This window comes from Anser cygnoides, chromosome 1, assembly GCF_040182565.1.
Source record: "Anser cygnoides isolate HZ-2024a breed goose chromosome 1, Taihu_goose_T2T_genome, whole genome shotgun sequence".
NCBI classification, from domain to species: domain Eukaryota; kingdom Metazoa; phylum Chordata; class Aves; order Anseriformes; family Anatidae; genus Anser; species Anser cygnoides.
The window spans coordinates 64,400,764-64,415,877 of NC_089873.1; the positions used below are offsets into that span (position 1 = coordinate 64,400,764).

Genomic DNA, 15,114 nt, shown 5'->3' on the forward strand with positions numbered 1-15,114 from the left:
CTGAAAGTTCCCCTTGATGTTCCTGAGAAGTCCTTTCTCCACACAAACCTGCAAAGGTTCATTATATCCTGTTTTCCAATGCATTAATGAACGTAGAGAGCAATGACAGTCCCAACACCAACTGGTAAGCAATGCCAGTAGTAATCAGCTGCCAGCTGGACTTTGTACCACTGACCACAGACTGTATCACTCTGAGCCAAACATTCAGCTAATCTTCAGCCACTAATGTAGGCCACTTATCCAAACTGTGTCCCTCCAATTTGGCTACAAGAATACAAACAGAAACCAAGTCAATAAGCCTTGTTAAAGGTAAACGTCACTTTCTACACTCCTCCTGCCCACAGAATCAGTTATCTCATCATAGGAGGCCATCAGGTCAGTCAGGTGTGACCTACCATTTGTTAAATCCATGGTGACTATTTCAAATGGCCTTACCCTTACCATGCTTGGGTAGACGTGGCTTCAAGGATGGTTGTTCTACAGTCTTCCCGAATAAATAGGTCCTGTAGTTCCCTGGATCATCTTCCTGCCTTTGAAAATGGTAACATGCCATTGGCCTTTTTCTACTTACCAGGGACCTCCCTTCCACCAAGTTGCCATGGCCTTTCAAGGACGGCAGAACAGGCTTGCAATTATGTTAGCCAGATCTCCCATCACCCTTGGATGCATCCCTTCTGGTTTCATGGACCTGCGCACAAACAATTGGTTGGAGTGGTCTTCAATTCCAACTTCCTCTGACAGGTAGCTCTTCACTCCTGCAGACTAGACTGCCACTAGGCTCAGGACAAAGTAGGTCTGACAGACCTGACAGCAGAATAACAGAAGGTATTTCCCAAGTCTCTTATCACAGGATCCACTGCCCGCAGAGCAACAGGATCACATTTTCATTTTTCTTATTTTTGCTGTCAACATACTTAAGGGAATACCTCTTGAAACCTTTCTGTCTGAAATGGTTCCCCACAGACTGGAGACTACTGTGTCTCACACAGTGATCTTCACAATCATCCAATTTCTCCGTTCCAATTTGCCAGCTAGCAGTTGGGCACCTAAATGTGCATTATACTTCCACCCTTGATCTTAAATGGAATTCCTGGACCCGTGAGCAGAGGGTGTGGGTGCTCACATAAGAGTGAGCGCGACCTTCAAGGCATTTTGGTGCTCTCAGGGCCATGACAGGATCCACAGTTTGTACAATAACCCCACTGGTGACATTCATATTACAAGTCCTTTGAAATACAGGAAACATAAGACAACAGCCACATATTACATTAACGACATATCTTCAGTGCTAGTGAGTGCCCTCATGTTCATGTTTGTCAGTTTTCTCCAAGCAACAGCACTTGTTTTTTCACAGTAGCCACATCTAGGTGGATGCCAGCATCTTGCCTGTCCCAGACCAAGGGCTAGGTGTGCTATGGTGGCTTCAGTCAGCAGCATAAGGAGTAGGAGAAATGGAAACTGAGTAACAGCGTCTGGCACAATTCTCTTATCCTGCAGGTACGTGCAGCAATTATGCATTAAGTGTAGCACAGGCTAGAGGCCAACCTTAAGTGCAAAGTACTTTAAGTACAAAGGCTTACAGGATAACTACCTAGTCAATACATGAACCAAAGACAGAAAGCCAGTCTATTCCAAAAATCCTAGCCATAACAAAGCAGTGTAGCAGCATAAGTCACAAGTCATCTTGCATACACTGTCACAAAGGCAGGCTCTTAACACCAAGGCTGGCTCCTTGGTGTTAGGGAGAAGGAAGATGGAACTGTCTGCATCGGCACACAAACTGGCATTCTTATGTACTGGATGCACAAGGCCAGCGAGCAAACTTCTGCACACACTTACAACATAGTCATCATGGTCCAATGGACTGAATAATTTTCTATTGAAAAGAATTCATCCAGCCACTTCAGTCAGGTTCATATATCATTATGCAGAACAAAATCCAAAATAATTCTCAGCAGGAACTGTGTTGCCGGCACTGGGTGTGCTTAAGGCTACAATGAATCTTCCTTAATGCAGCCAGTATAACACAGGTGCTAAACTCCCAAGAAAGCATAAAATAAAACCTTCTTAAGAGTTGCCAACATTGTTACAAAAATTCTCCAGCAGCAACTTCCAAACTAATACTTGGGCATCCATCCAGAAAAAACATGAGTTATTAGGACACGTGGGCCAGACAGGGGAATTTAAAACCTCACAAACAGTTCCTTCATTTGAAAGAAGAAATCTACAAATGATGGAAGGGAAAACTTCTTTTCTTCCAACAAAAGCCTATTTTTCTTAATTCAGTGTACAAAGAGACCTGGAAAACTGTAATGTTATGTGCTCCACTGGGTAACAGCGTACAAGATCCCTACAAGCGTGCCTCTTCATGATAGGAGTAGCACTGAAAGCTCTTTAAGTACTGACACTAATTCAACACAAAACAGAAAATGAAAAAAACAAATGAAGATAAAGAAGTTCCTGATGTGTTTTCTGAAATATAAGCACATGCTGTTAGTTCAATAGATTCCAAAAGCTTAGACTCAAATCCAGTTCCGTCACTTGTATCTATGAAACCACTCAAAGGAGGAAGATCTGACAGTTACTCCAAAACTGTGTTTAATCTACATGGTTATCTCTGGTGTTTAACTAACTGCAATAAATATAACTACCTGCTTTTTAAACTAAAAAAAGACTAGGCATAGCCTGCAAAAAGTTTATTTCAAGTATAAAAATCATTCAATGAAATATCTACAGAGTTTTTACTTTTATTATAAAGGCTTAAACAGATAAAAAGAAACAGATAACCACAATTCTGAAAAAAAAAAAGATTCAATTCGGAATTCTGAACAACAAAAAGACACTTAAACGAAAGGTATCCAACAAAAAATACAACTCATGTCACAGTAAACGTTTAGTCAAACATTAGCTAACGTTTTACAAACAAAGGAATTAATCACAGTCTGGTTAAAGTGAGCATCATGGTCTAGACAGAAATGAATTCAAACTCCCTGCACTTCAACAATTGTGCTTTTCTTTCAAATGTAAAGAAAGTAGAAAGAGGGAGGAAGGGAGTGAAGAAGGGAAAAGTCTTCATCGAACTATCAGTTTACAGCACTGTTTTCAGACGAAGAATTCTGAGTTCAATTTCTACAAGTTCTATAAAAATAGATGCAAGAAAACTGGGCAGCAGCATGAATACCTCATAGTATCCCCTTATCTTTACGTTTGATTGGGGGGTTTTATATCTGTATTCCAAGTATTAAAAAAAAAGTTTCCACAAAAAAATAGAAAGCCTTGTTAGGAGCACAATAATCAAACTAGCATAAATAGAAAATAAAGGTGTAATGCCTAGGAATCCCTGCAATCCCTTTCCAGTAGAAATATTTTTCCACTGCCAGCAATGGAAAGTATCACAAGCATAACTTTTCCAGAAGCAGAAAAGAAAACAGATTATGATGATTTAAATGAGTTTGAGGTTTGTTTGTGCATCTTTTTTTTTTTTTTTTGGTCAAGATACAGCTAACTCCTGGCTCTGTAAAAATAATTCAAATATGACAAAAAGAAACAATATATTTGACAATGACATTGTCAGCACCAAAGCCTATTTGTGCAATAAATACAGATTAAGCAAATCATCAGTTATTCACAATTATTAGGCAAACAGGGCTGAAATGTTGCCAACAACATAACGTATTTATCTCTCTCTCTATATATATATATATAACTATGCAGAAATATGAAGTAAATACGAAAAAAATTGTAGTGTTGGCATTTTTTTTCACCAATAATATTGAGTAAGACCTATGATACAGGAGTGCTATCTAGGCCTTTGCGTTACTTTTTTCCAGATACATTTTCCTGTAGGTCTGAAACATCTCTTTTGAGTCTTTGATTGGAATGTGAAGAGCCTCGCCATCTCCTTCCAGGATTTGTATGGCTGTATCAAGTGGAATACTGTCCTCAACTGAAAGACAGACAGAGAAGCAGGTTAAAGCAAAGGTCACCAAGCAGCTAGCTTGGGCTTTGCCTACAGTTTAGTTTAAAGCTCTGGCTGAATTTCAACACGAGTGCTATCTCTGATTCAACTGTACACATTTAAGCAGGAAAATACCATTGATCTCCAACTACACATTCTTATGACAATAAAAATCTCGACAAATCTTTGAAACTCTTATGTCTACTCAGTAGTATCCATTCTGGCAACAGAGATAGTAAAGAATCAGTCAAAATAGATACAGGCATGTAGTAAAGGAACACTTAAACCAAGGAAAGAGTATTCAACTTTTATTTCAAAATCAATAATCAGAGGGGCAGTTCACCTGTCGAGATCCCTTCCAGTTTTTTTTGCTTCACTGGATCATATTTTAACCAATCTTCTTTTTTACTCTTTACACCTATAAAGAAAATGAAGAGATTTTTTTCAGGTTCCTATATGACAAGCGGTGGTCCCTATTCAGCGTTAGGTTTCTAACATATAAACTGCCACAGGAAAAAGGAAATTTTCTTTGTCTGTGAAGATGACTGCAAGAAGCGGCATGTACAACTTAAGATTTGTTTTTATTTAAAATCAAAGATAGTGTTTGACACAAATACGCTTCAGAATACACTGCTTAAAATGTGTAAAGACTGGGGATAAGAAGAGGAGGAGGTAGAGGAAGACAAAGTGAAGACAAAGCAAAGATGGCAGAAGTTACCACAACTAAGAAAGTGCTGCAGCAGTTAGAAAAGAAAATGTGCAGGATATATTTGGCCCAAGACTCCTCCCTTCTTCCAGGCCTCACTCAGATCTCTCCCTCTGTCTACACAGCTGAATTTATACACAACCAGGCTAACACTGAATACAAATCAGATCGCCTTTAGTAACAACGCCAGGGGAACCTGCTCACCACAAACAAGTCAAGCTATCTTCTACGAGAAGGCTAGAAAGCCTTCTTACAAAGTTATTTGAAACTGCCACACTCTAAAATAACTTCATTCTGTAAACTTTAAGGAAAATAAACAAAACCTGAAATTGAAGAAGTCTCACTTTTTTCAACTTAACACACAGCAAAAGTCTGTCAAAAAGCTAGAAAAGCAATTTCAACCTTCAATTTCTACTCCCATGTTTTCACTGTCTGCAGTTTTGTATAACACGACTGAAAAAGGAATACTTTTCACTTGCAAAAATTTCTTAATTAGTTGGGAAAACAAATTGTAAGTATAGCCAAAATTCTAGCAATGACTCAGTTTTACATACAAGTATTCTACCTAAATTCACAACTCTCAACCTACTCTGAACTGCCTACATCCATTTGAAAGTGGAAGAACAGAATTGCACGTGTATCTTACCTGCCACAGTGGTTTTCTCACTTTCCAGAGAATTCTTTGTACTTAAGCTTTCATCATCAGTCGCTGAATTTCTGAACAGTATCTCTGGACACAGTTTAAATTCAAGTACTTGTGGTTTCCGTGATTTATCATCTTCTGAGAGAGAAGTATCTCTTTTTGAATCTGTGCTATTTTGCGACACTTTAGGCTTTAAATGCCAGACAGGTCTGACAGGTGATGTCTCTAACTTTGTCAGGTATATGCGTTCCTGTGCAGTACGTTTAAATGCAACTCTATTGAGATAATGTTTTTTTGGTTCTTTTTGAAGATGCAATTTTAATCTGTTCGTTCTTCTATTTAAATATAACAGATTTTTATCAGAAAATATTTTCTCAGAACACTTGTCTTTGTTTTGACCATCGAGATGTCTCTCTTTGTTAGAAAAGTAGTTTTTGGAGATGGTAGATCGACCCCTTTTTCTCTGTAGTTTAAGCATAGTGTGATCTGCTAATGAATTCCTAGGTTTCCAGACATTTTCTCCATTCAATTTTTTAGTCTTGTCAGTATTTATCACGCAATTATATGAGCGCTGCTTGGAATTCTTTGCTTCAGATTGTTTCAGTCTTTCATCTTCCACCTTTGTTTTCTTAGAGTCTCTCTTTCCAATAATATTGTCCTTCCTCTTCCGTTTGTATGACTCCTCCTGCGGTGGATAAGCTTTTATAGATTTATGCGGAGAATATTTGTGGTTTCTTGACTTTAAGTCTTTACTGACAAAGCCTGGGAACTTCATAGTTTCAGTGTGATAACTATTCAGCTTTTTAAGTTTTTTTTCTGCTGATAATTTTGCTTTGTCTTTGGTATTAATTCCTACATTTTGTCCAAGTGCGTCCTTTTGTTTCCCACAGTTCTGTTCTTCACCTGCGTTCTCATCACAGATTTTTTTTTTTTGGCCTTGATGGGCTTCAGCATGTTTAATTGCAGCAGTGTCTGATTTTGTACATTTGTGAATGTCTGTTCTGGATTTCATGGCCAAACCTGTTTTCATTTTATCTTTTGAAATGGAATCCACTTTGAAAACTCTCTCTTTTTTTGATGACTTTGTTATATTGTCTACATCTGTATGACCAGCTTTCTCTGATAACTCTTCTTCTGAGTCTTTCTGATTACCTTTTTTTTCAGAATTAAATTCTTTCCCTAACAGTGGAGTGATACTACATATTTCTGGTTCTTCCTTACAGTTACTCCTTTTTGATTTATCAACATCTTTTTTTTCAGAGGAATTGAGTGGTCTAATTTTTTCTGTTTGTGTTGGAAGTGGTTTCTGTTCATCATCCATCTTTAGCCTGGCTTTTTTGTTCATTACAGTAGTATATTTGCATGCATCTTTTTTATTTTTGCGAACATGATTTTGAACATTTTCAGAAGTTGGTGGATTTCCTGCTGCACAGTTGTTCTTTAATACGGCATCAGATTTACTGTTGTTTTCTTGTCTCTCTGCAGAGCTGATATTTTCAGCTTCTGAACGCTGATCATTATCATTTTTATCTGAACCAGAAGTTCTGCATTCACAAGAGCCCTGTGGCACTCCACCTAGTTCAGACAGCCAATTCATTAAACAACAATAATCGTCTTCCTTTCTGGAATTGGGTAGTGGCTGAGGGTTTTCTTTCTCCTTACATAGACTTTGATCAGGTTGAACATCGCTTTCGAGCTTCTCCTCCTGGGGTGAAGCCTTTTCAGGTTGAGTCAATGCTCTGCTGCTTTCACTAGAGGAACATGGCTTCTCTTCAGGAAATATTTCTTGCACCTGATCAGAGTTTAACAGTGCAATTTGTAGCTGATCTATTGGGTCCTTTAAATTAGACTTTTTGTCAGAGATTTGAGTCTCTTTTTGAGTTTGCTTCTCTGTCCGCTCAAGCACAGAATCATTTTGTAGTGGTTCTTTTGTAAGCAAATCAGCCCCTTCAATACCATATGGAAACTCTTTCACAAGTTCAGTCAGCTGATTCTTTAGATATTTAATAGGTTCTGCTCCAAAAAGGTTCACCTCTTCTTCTATGCTATTTTTAGTAGACGTGTCATTTTCTTTATTGACGTCTGTTGTAACAGTGAACACATTTGTTTCAGCAGTCACACTCATCAAGAAATCTGGTGAACTTTGAGCTAACTCCTGGTCTAACCTAGGAATAATGTCCAAGTCACTTTCAGGATTTTTGAAAGATGCATTTACCAGCATTTTTTCCTCTGAGGCAGAATTTGTTCTAGGAGGATTGCCACTGCTTTCTTTCTCAGAATGGCTGGTTTTGAAACTATCCAAAGTGCTATCTGCTTCACTAACGCAGCTAGATGACTCTTCCAATGTCTTTTGCAGCAAGGTCTCTCCCTGGGGACAGTTCTTGCTCAAGTCATTTTTATTCAAGTCCAGCAATTGCTCCTTTTGCCTTGGGTCAGGTGCATTTTCTCCTGATGAGGTACTGTTATTTAATGTATTTGTCTGAGGGACGGAGCTGAATATGCTTGCTATTTGTGGATTATAGAACGTATCACCTTCAACAAGAGAACATACACTAGAAATATGAAACATCTGTTCTTCTAACACAGCTGTAGGAGTATTTCCTGTCTCTAACACTCTTTGCTTGTCTTCATGGTCTTTTTTACCTTCTTGAAAGATTTGACCGTAAAAATTCAGGCCCAATTCAGAAAGAGATGGCTTGTTTTGTAATCTGAGCTGTAGATTTTCTCCAGCATCTTCCATGGTTTGACAAAGTTTCCTTTGTTTTTCATCAAAGGAATCATTTGTACTCGTACTGTTTTTTACTATTCTCCTTCCATTAGCTGATTTGTTCTGTTGCAAATGTGAGTCTTCTTTCTCTACCAGAACACAGTCAGTGGGTGATGAATGGACAGTTTCTATTGTTCCTTTATCAGCACTTACCACAGTTAAAATATTTTTCCCCTCTTCTTGCAAGCTACGTATGCTTCCTGTGTCAATTACTAGACAGGTTTTATCTGCAGATTTTGGACACTTGTCTGCCTGCTCACTCTGTGTTACCTGTTTAGGAAGCACTAAAGGAGAGACAACTGCAACTTGGAGTTCAAAACCTTTTATCGAATTGCAGCCCAATGTGTCATGTTTTTGTCCTACAGAGGCAGTTGTCAAAGGCAAGACTGCTTCATCTGTATTAACCGGAAGATTACCTTGTTCTCTCTTACTCGTTGTGTTTTGGCTGTAAGGTAAGGGTGAGATCTGATTTTCTGTGGGGCTTTCATTTGACTGGCTATTTTGAATACTTGCAGGTTCTGAACCATGTTTTCTCCACAAGCCCAGGCATGCAGTTAGTTCTTCTGCAGAGTAACTACAATTGCTTTGTTTAAAACATGAATTTTCAGTAAGCTGTGCTTTTTTCTGAGCTACATCACTCTGGACTTTATTTTCATTAGACCGCATTGTTTCTGATACAGGAGTGTGAGTGTGGACCATAACTGTCCGCTCACCTTTCAGACTTGATACATTCTTTTCACCAGTGTCTTTTAATAAGCTTCCATCTGAGCCCTTTAAATCTACCTGGGGTTTTTCACCACAAAGGAGATTAGTCAGTATGTTATCAGCAGTAGCACCAGCTATCTTCTCTTTCAACATATTTGTGCTGCTCAATACAAACTGAAGAAACGATGAGTTCTCAGGGTAAGCTGATACATTCTTTGATGCATTTCTGACAGAGCTATTGGTTTGACTAAAACCTGAAGTATTGTTGGAAGATGTGAGAGTTTTTTGAGAAGAAGCCAAGGCTGAAGCATCTTTTTGTCCCAGCATGGGAGCACTCTCAGGGTTATTTAATTGAGCTAGGAGTTTGTTGTGGGAAGGAACAGGAAATGACCTTGATAAAAGGTTTCCCTGTTCCACCTGATGATTACTCCCAGTCACCTCTAATCCTCTGTTGTCAGCACCAGCTTTCTGTTTGTCACTTTTTTCTTCAGGTGAAGAGTTAAGAACAGGTTGTTGCTGAGTGTCTGTCCTCACTGCTTCAGATGGGGAAGGTGCTGCATTTTGATTGGGCAACTGAGGAAAACTATTAGAGAGCACATTTTCATTACTGGCAGCAAGTGAGGGACTGCTCTTACCATGTTGTGAAGCTAATAGTTTTCTTTTATAATGATACATCTTTTCAAGCAGGATACATTTTCTTTTAATAGTGTGCAGTCTTTGAGCTTCCCAAGCTAGAGCATCCTCTGCTGCTTTCCTTTCATCTTCTCTTGCTGAAGAAGTTTGAGAATTAACAGGCGCGTTCACTGAACTACTAGTCTGACTTTCCTGAACTGAAGCAGGATCATATGGTGGCTTTGGAGCAACCACTGAAGAAAGAGTTGCCATTTCATGCAAAATATTATACAATTCTTTGGAAACTTCAGGGGATGGTGCAGACAATTCATTAAAAGCCTGATCTGCTGTCACATTTCCACTTGAGTTACAGGCATTCATAACTGATTGACTGACTTCTCCAGATTGCTGTGTCTGCCAGTATTGGTGAACGCTGTTAATACCAGAAGCATTTTTTTGATCTGACAGGCACCTCTGTTGGCTGAAGGTATATCCAGTAGACGCATTTTGAACTGCCTGTTGTACACCTAGCAAAGGTTGTGCTGCAGCTCTTGAATCACAGTTGGCAGGCAGCAAAGATGGTGCAGAACATCCACTAGGAGCTTCTGATCCCATCTGACTTGGTATATATTGTGGCAGCTGTGCGTTTGCTGTAGTATTTTGACTTGGTGACTGTGAAACTTGAAACTGATTACTGGAGTAATATATTTGGCTTTGGACATGTTGCCCAGACGTACCAAGAGAAAAAGAATTGTTCTGACAATGGACATATTGATTGGATGACTGATTGACAGGTAGAGAAATGCTTTGAGATGAAGCAGGACCATTCATGTTATACTGTGGTGTGCACCCCATCTTTGAAGAATTAGTGCATTCGCGGTTACTTTGATACAACATCATAGCTCTCATAGAATTATGCTGTGATGTTTGTGACTGCACAGCATAACTGTTTGTGGTGGCATGCTGAGGTCCCTGAAGCATGTTCCGCAAGTTATTTCCATCACTCATTTGAGAAGACAGGGGAGCTAACTTTCTATAGGAAGAAGTATGCCTACTAGAGCTTCGCCAAGAGTTCTGAGTCGTCTCTGTCCGTGCACGTGACATTTGATCGGGAGGTTTTGGTGCAATTACTACATATGATGGTAGACACCGATTGCCTGAGTATTCTGAGGCATGAAAATCTTTGCCAGCCACAGATGGTCCTGGTAAGGAAACATTGACAGTTGGTAGATACATCACTTGGTTATTTCTAGCATAACTGCATACATTTTCAGAGGAAAATGTATTTGTTTGAGGAAAAGCATGTGCTTTAGGAAGCAACTGAGTGTAACACACTTGTCCACTTTGCTTGTTATTCTGTGCATCAGCATTCTGGAGTGGTCTTGCATTCCAGTCCATCTTTTCTTGATTTCGTTTTCTTCAGTATAAAACCAAAATTCTAAAAACAAAACCAAAATCAAACCTTAATCTTTCTATCAAAACTTATTTCATTTGCCAAGAAGTAATTTAGAATGCATTACAAACAGAACCATTCAACTTAAATTGCTAGATAGAACAGCAACTCCTTTGGCACATCCAGTGGACATCAATTAATGTCAAATTATGTACATTATTTCCCAGAACACTGTTAAGTTACAAAGATACAGAACAGTAAATAACAATTCTATTGTCTGTTTAATGAATAATAAAATCCTGAGATTATTTTGCTAATTCCGTTACCAGTCAACTTTTTAATTTAATAATAGATTGCTCTATTTACCTTCTCATCTAAATCTCATTTTAAAAAATGCATCAGTATAGCATGATATAATAAGCAAATCTTAAGAGCAGAGCATAAAAGGACCCTAAAGAAATAATATAGGTCAGAGTTTTCATACAAGACTGGACTTCAATTATTCATTCAAACGTGACAGAAGAAAGGAGAAAATGAGTGCGGGTTCAGTAAAGATCTCTCATAATAATGCACCCTGCTTGTTTTCATTTTACATGCCATTTTCTCTTCCCTCACTTTGTGGCCAGTTACTAATTTTTGAGAAATACAAGTTATGACACTTGTTAACAACACATGTAGCTACAAGGTAACCACCCCAAATTCCGTTAAGTAGCGTTAATTTAGCAGGCTTGAAGGCGTGAAGTATGAGGATGACATCATCATCATCATTACTTTTTCAGCTACTGCTGTAAGTACACCTGCAGGAGGCAACAGTCACAAATCCATAACTCTTCATGTGTTATATTCCATAATTCACATTGATTATCAACAAGCCCAGCTGGGTGAGTATGTTACCTGTGAATGACCAACAGAAAGATGTTATAGCCAGTATCTTCAAAGCCAAACACTATTTTAGCCTTCAGAAATTTTGGTCTGATTTTTTTGGGTGGTCCTTTGGGGACCCAGGAGTTCGACTTGACGATCTTTGTGGGTCTCTTCCAACTTGGATATTCTATGATTCTCTGGAAAAAAAAAAAAAAAAAACCTTGGTAAGTTCCTCTCAGTACAATCAAACCCACCTAGGACAGAACCAACAGCCTACTTTGTGCTGGGTGTTACCCTCAATTTCTCAACAAAATATTTCACATAATTTCTCCCAGGTCAACCAAGGCTCCTGACTTTCTAACATGAGTTCTTTCAGATTAAGTCTCTCTTGATTTCAAATTCAGAATTAGAAACGTAACTCAGATCTAGCTGATAAAAGCCACAAAGTTAAAGCCTTCTAGTTGATTATCCAGGTGTTATTATGAATGGAAAGACAGCTATATCTCTTCACTCTCTTACTTAACTTTCTGTGCTCTCAGAGGACAATAATACAAAATGAAACTGGAAAGCAAAGTTGCATATGGAATTTGAAAAAAAAATAAAAAAACTTTACAACTGCACAAATCATCCAAGATTAACAACAGTATTAAGGCAACATTTAAAGTAATAAAAGAAGCTTAGATGAGAACAAAGGCTTTTGTACCCAAGCTAAAGATTTCAGACTGATAATATTTGACTGGAGATTTCCTGATAAATAATCATGGGATAAAACAATCATCTCCTTGAAAAATAGCTGCTGAAGCTACTTAATACACTCACATTCCAGAAGTATGATTTAGATGTGTTAACAAGACTAAAGTGACATCCAGTAGTAATTACAAAATCCTCATGCAACAGGAGAAACTTTGACTACATGCAGTGCCCAGCCTAGTCAAGAGTAAAACCAAATTCCTGGCACTGTCAAGACCATATAGATGAAGAACACAGCCTTACTTCATAGTTGCTAGCTGAATTAAGACAACATTAAGCCTGTGTAGTAGAGCAGCTCTCTCCCAACTCTCCCCCAAACATCACTCCTTTGTTACCAATATGCCTGGTCTATGATTCAGGGAAGAGCTGTCATGGCATCATTCCTCTGTTATCTACAGAGTGTGGTGGAGCCTGACACTGCATCATCCCTGTTATCTATACACTACAGGCACGGGACGATCAGGGCTCCCCCAACTGTATCCAGTGCTCCTGTGACATGGCTAATTGATGAAGGCATTATTATACGCTAAGAGGGAGTTTCACAACCTGAATCATAGCCAAAATGGAAAAAGACCTGAGCCATGAAAAATTACTGGCTTGAAGTCAAATCATCTCATGGTCCTACAAACAGCAATCCCAAGTGGGAGCCCTTTGAGCTCTCCAGAATCGCAGTGGGCTGTGACCCAGGAACTCCCGCTGGAAGGGATGCCTCTCAGGGAAGACTTTTGCTGACAGCTGATGCGTAATTGGGAAGAGTGAGTATTGCACTCTTAATAAGGTGGAAGTCCTTAGGCACGCAACTAACTTGAGAAACCCCTGATACCCTGCAGTAAGTCTCGTGTGAACCTTGCCTTTCTGCAATCTTTGTTAACTCTCTGTTCCATCTATAATTAGACTCTGTTAATTGCTATATCATATCTAACAGCTTTGAAGTTTTAGATATCACATAAATCCAACCTCGTAATTACCACTGAAGTGGCAATAAATTTCAGTCACTGCTAAATATGAGTTCATCCGAGTAACATTACAACAGTCTCCAACTGTGATCACAACCTGAAGCATCATAACTTTAATACAATAAAACATGCTACGTAAAGTGGTATTCGGCAGAAAGCACTTGTCTTACGAAGAACGGCTGAGAAGATCAATATCAGTACAAGACTTCAAAAGACAAAGAGAAGACCACTCTTCACCCATGCCTGCATCATTCACCTGATACATTCTCTTCTTGACCAAAAGCCCCAAAAATCATCAGCAACTACTTGGCTACTGCCAGTTTTTCATTGAGGGTGCACAGAAAGGGAATGGAGAGACCCAGTGAATGCAGGAGTAACAGCATAACCCTTCCACGAATCTATTACACAACTAATGTGGCTATACCTAGATTTCTCCATCAGATAGTTTAAGGCTTGCCTCTGGCCTCTGTACTACACAGTGTCCCTGAATCACCCTTCTGAGAAATGCCACATTTCACTTGCAGAGAGATCTGAGAGGAATTTGGGCCATAAATATCGGTAACAGTAAGTTTAACTGGAGTGGGCTTTTAGACTAAAGTTAAATATTCAAGGGGAAAAAGAGTAATACATTCGAACAGTGGAAAATTGTTTCCTTTGGTTTTCTAGTAACCTTTATCTACACAAAACATTGTCTAAATTCATTTCTGATAGAAGGCAGAAAAGTCTCAATTTTCATTGGCTATTTTCATTATTGATTACTTATTCTTAAGAGGCCATCCTCTAGGAGAAAATATTAGACAAATTAAATGAAGCCTAAAACACGACCAAAATGTCAGTCTTTATCTACTGGATCAAGTAAGATATTCCAGCAAAGACTTAATACTTCATTCACTAAACATCGTAACTTAACGTTAAAGTACCTACTCCTGCATACTGAAGCCAGAAAACACCTAAATAGGGAAAACATAGGGAGAGTATGTAACTCACCATTAAGACTTGGAAGAATCTTACGTGTCACTGTAAGACAAAGTTAACAAAGACAGCAAGAGGCTGCAGAACCACGTTGTGGGAACCACTGTGCCAAGACAGGACAGTAACTGAATTGCCAACCCAGAGCAAGTATTTACCATTTCTGTAATGAGACAGGGCAGTAACTAAACTGCTAATTTAACATTAATATACTTGGCATTTTGACTAAATACTAAATGCACCACTAGAGCAGGTAAGACACACAGCGATCATCAGGTAAACTGCTCACCTGCCCGTTGGTTTCTATGATTCACAGGGGGACACTGACTCCCAGTCCAAATGAAGCGAGCAAGATTAGAAGCCAACAGACTGCAGAAACCAAAAGTAATAAAAAGATTGCTTGCCAACTATGGGTAATGCCAACTTTAGAGGATCACAGCATTGAAGATCGCACCACCTGGTGGCAGGCGATGTGACTCAACGGTAATACAGGCAAAGTTTCTTGACCAGACTACCTTACACAAGGACAGATGCCCCTGGAGCCTCCATGCCATGAATGTGAACTCCTAAGGGCCAATAGAAGGTCTGCAAGATCCCTAACAGGTTGAGAGAACTCATTCTGGGGTTGTTCCTATAACCAACTCCTGACAAATGGACTGGTTAACACCTGGTAAAATAAGAATGAAAACATAGCGTACATGCTCTTATGAAAATTTGCAAGTGGCTCATCACCAACCAAGGACAGAAGTCTGGATGTAGAGTATAGAATTACAAGACAAAGTTTATTCATG

The 15,114-nt window shown here is 39.0% G+C and overlaps 1 protein-coding gene across 5 annotated transcripts in view; it reads right to left on the minus strand.

Annotated features, from left to right (window-relative positions):
- Positions 1 to 2,681: 2,681 nt before the first annotated feature.
- RESF1 (retroelement silencing factor 1) overlaps positions 2,682 to 15,114 on the minus strand; it is a 29,090-nt gene continuing 16,657 nt past the window's right edge. For all 5 annotated transcript variants that reach the window (XM_066998439.1, XM_066998429.1, XM_066998448.1 and 2 more), the window contains 4 exons: positions 11,679 to 11,845; positions 5,311 to 10,829; positions 4,302 to 4,376; positions 2,682 to 3,946 (listed from right to left, as the gene is read on the minus strand). In XM_066998439.1, the coding sequence (XP_066854540.1) occupies positions 3,804 to 3,946; positions 4,302 to 4,376; positions 5,311 to 10,789 (5,697 nt within the window). In that variant the 5' untranslated portion in view covers positions 10,790 to 10,829; positions 11,679 to 11,845 and the 3' untranslated portion in view covers positions 2,682 to 3,803. The remainder of the gene's footprint in view (positions 3,947 to 4,301; positions 4,377 to 5,310; positions 10,830 to 11,678; positions 11,846 to 15,114) is intronic.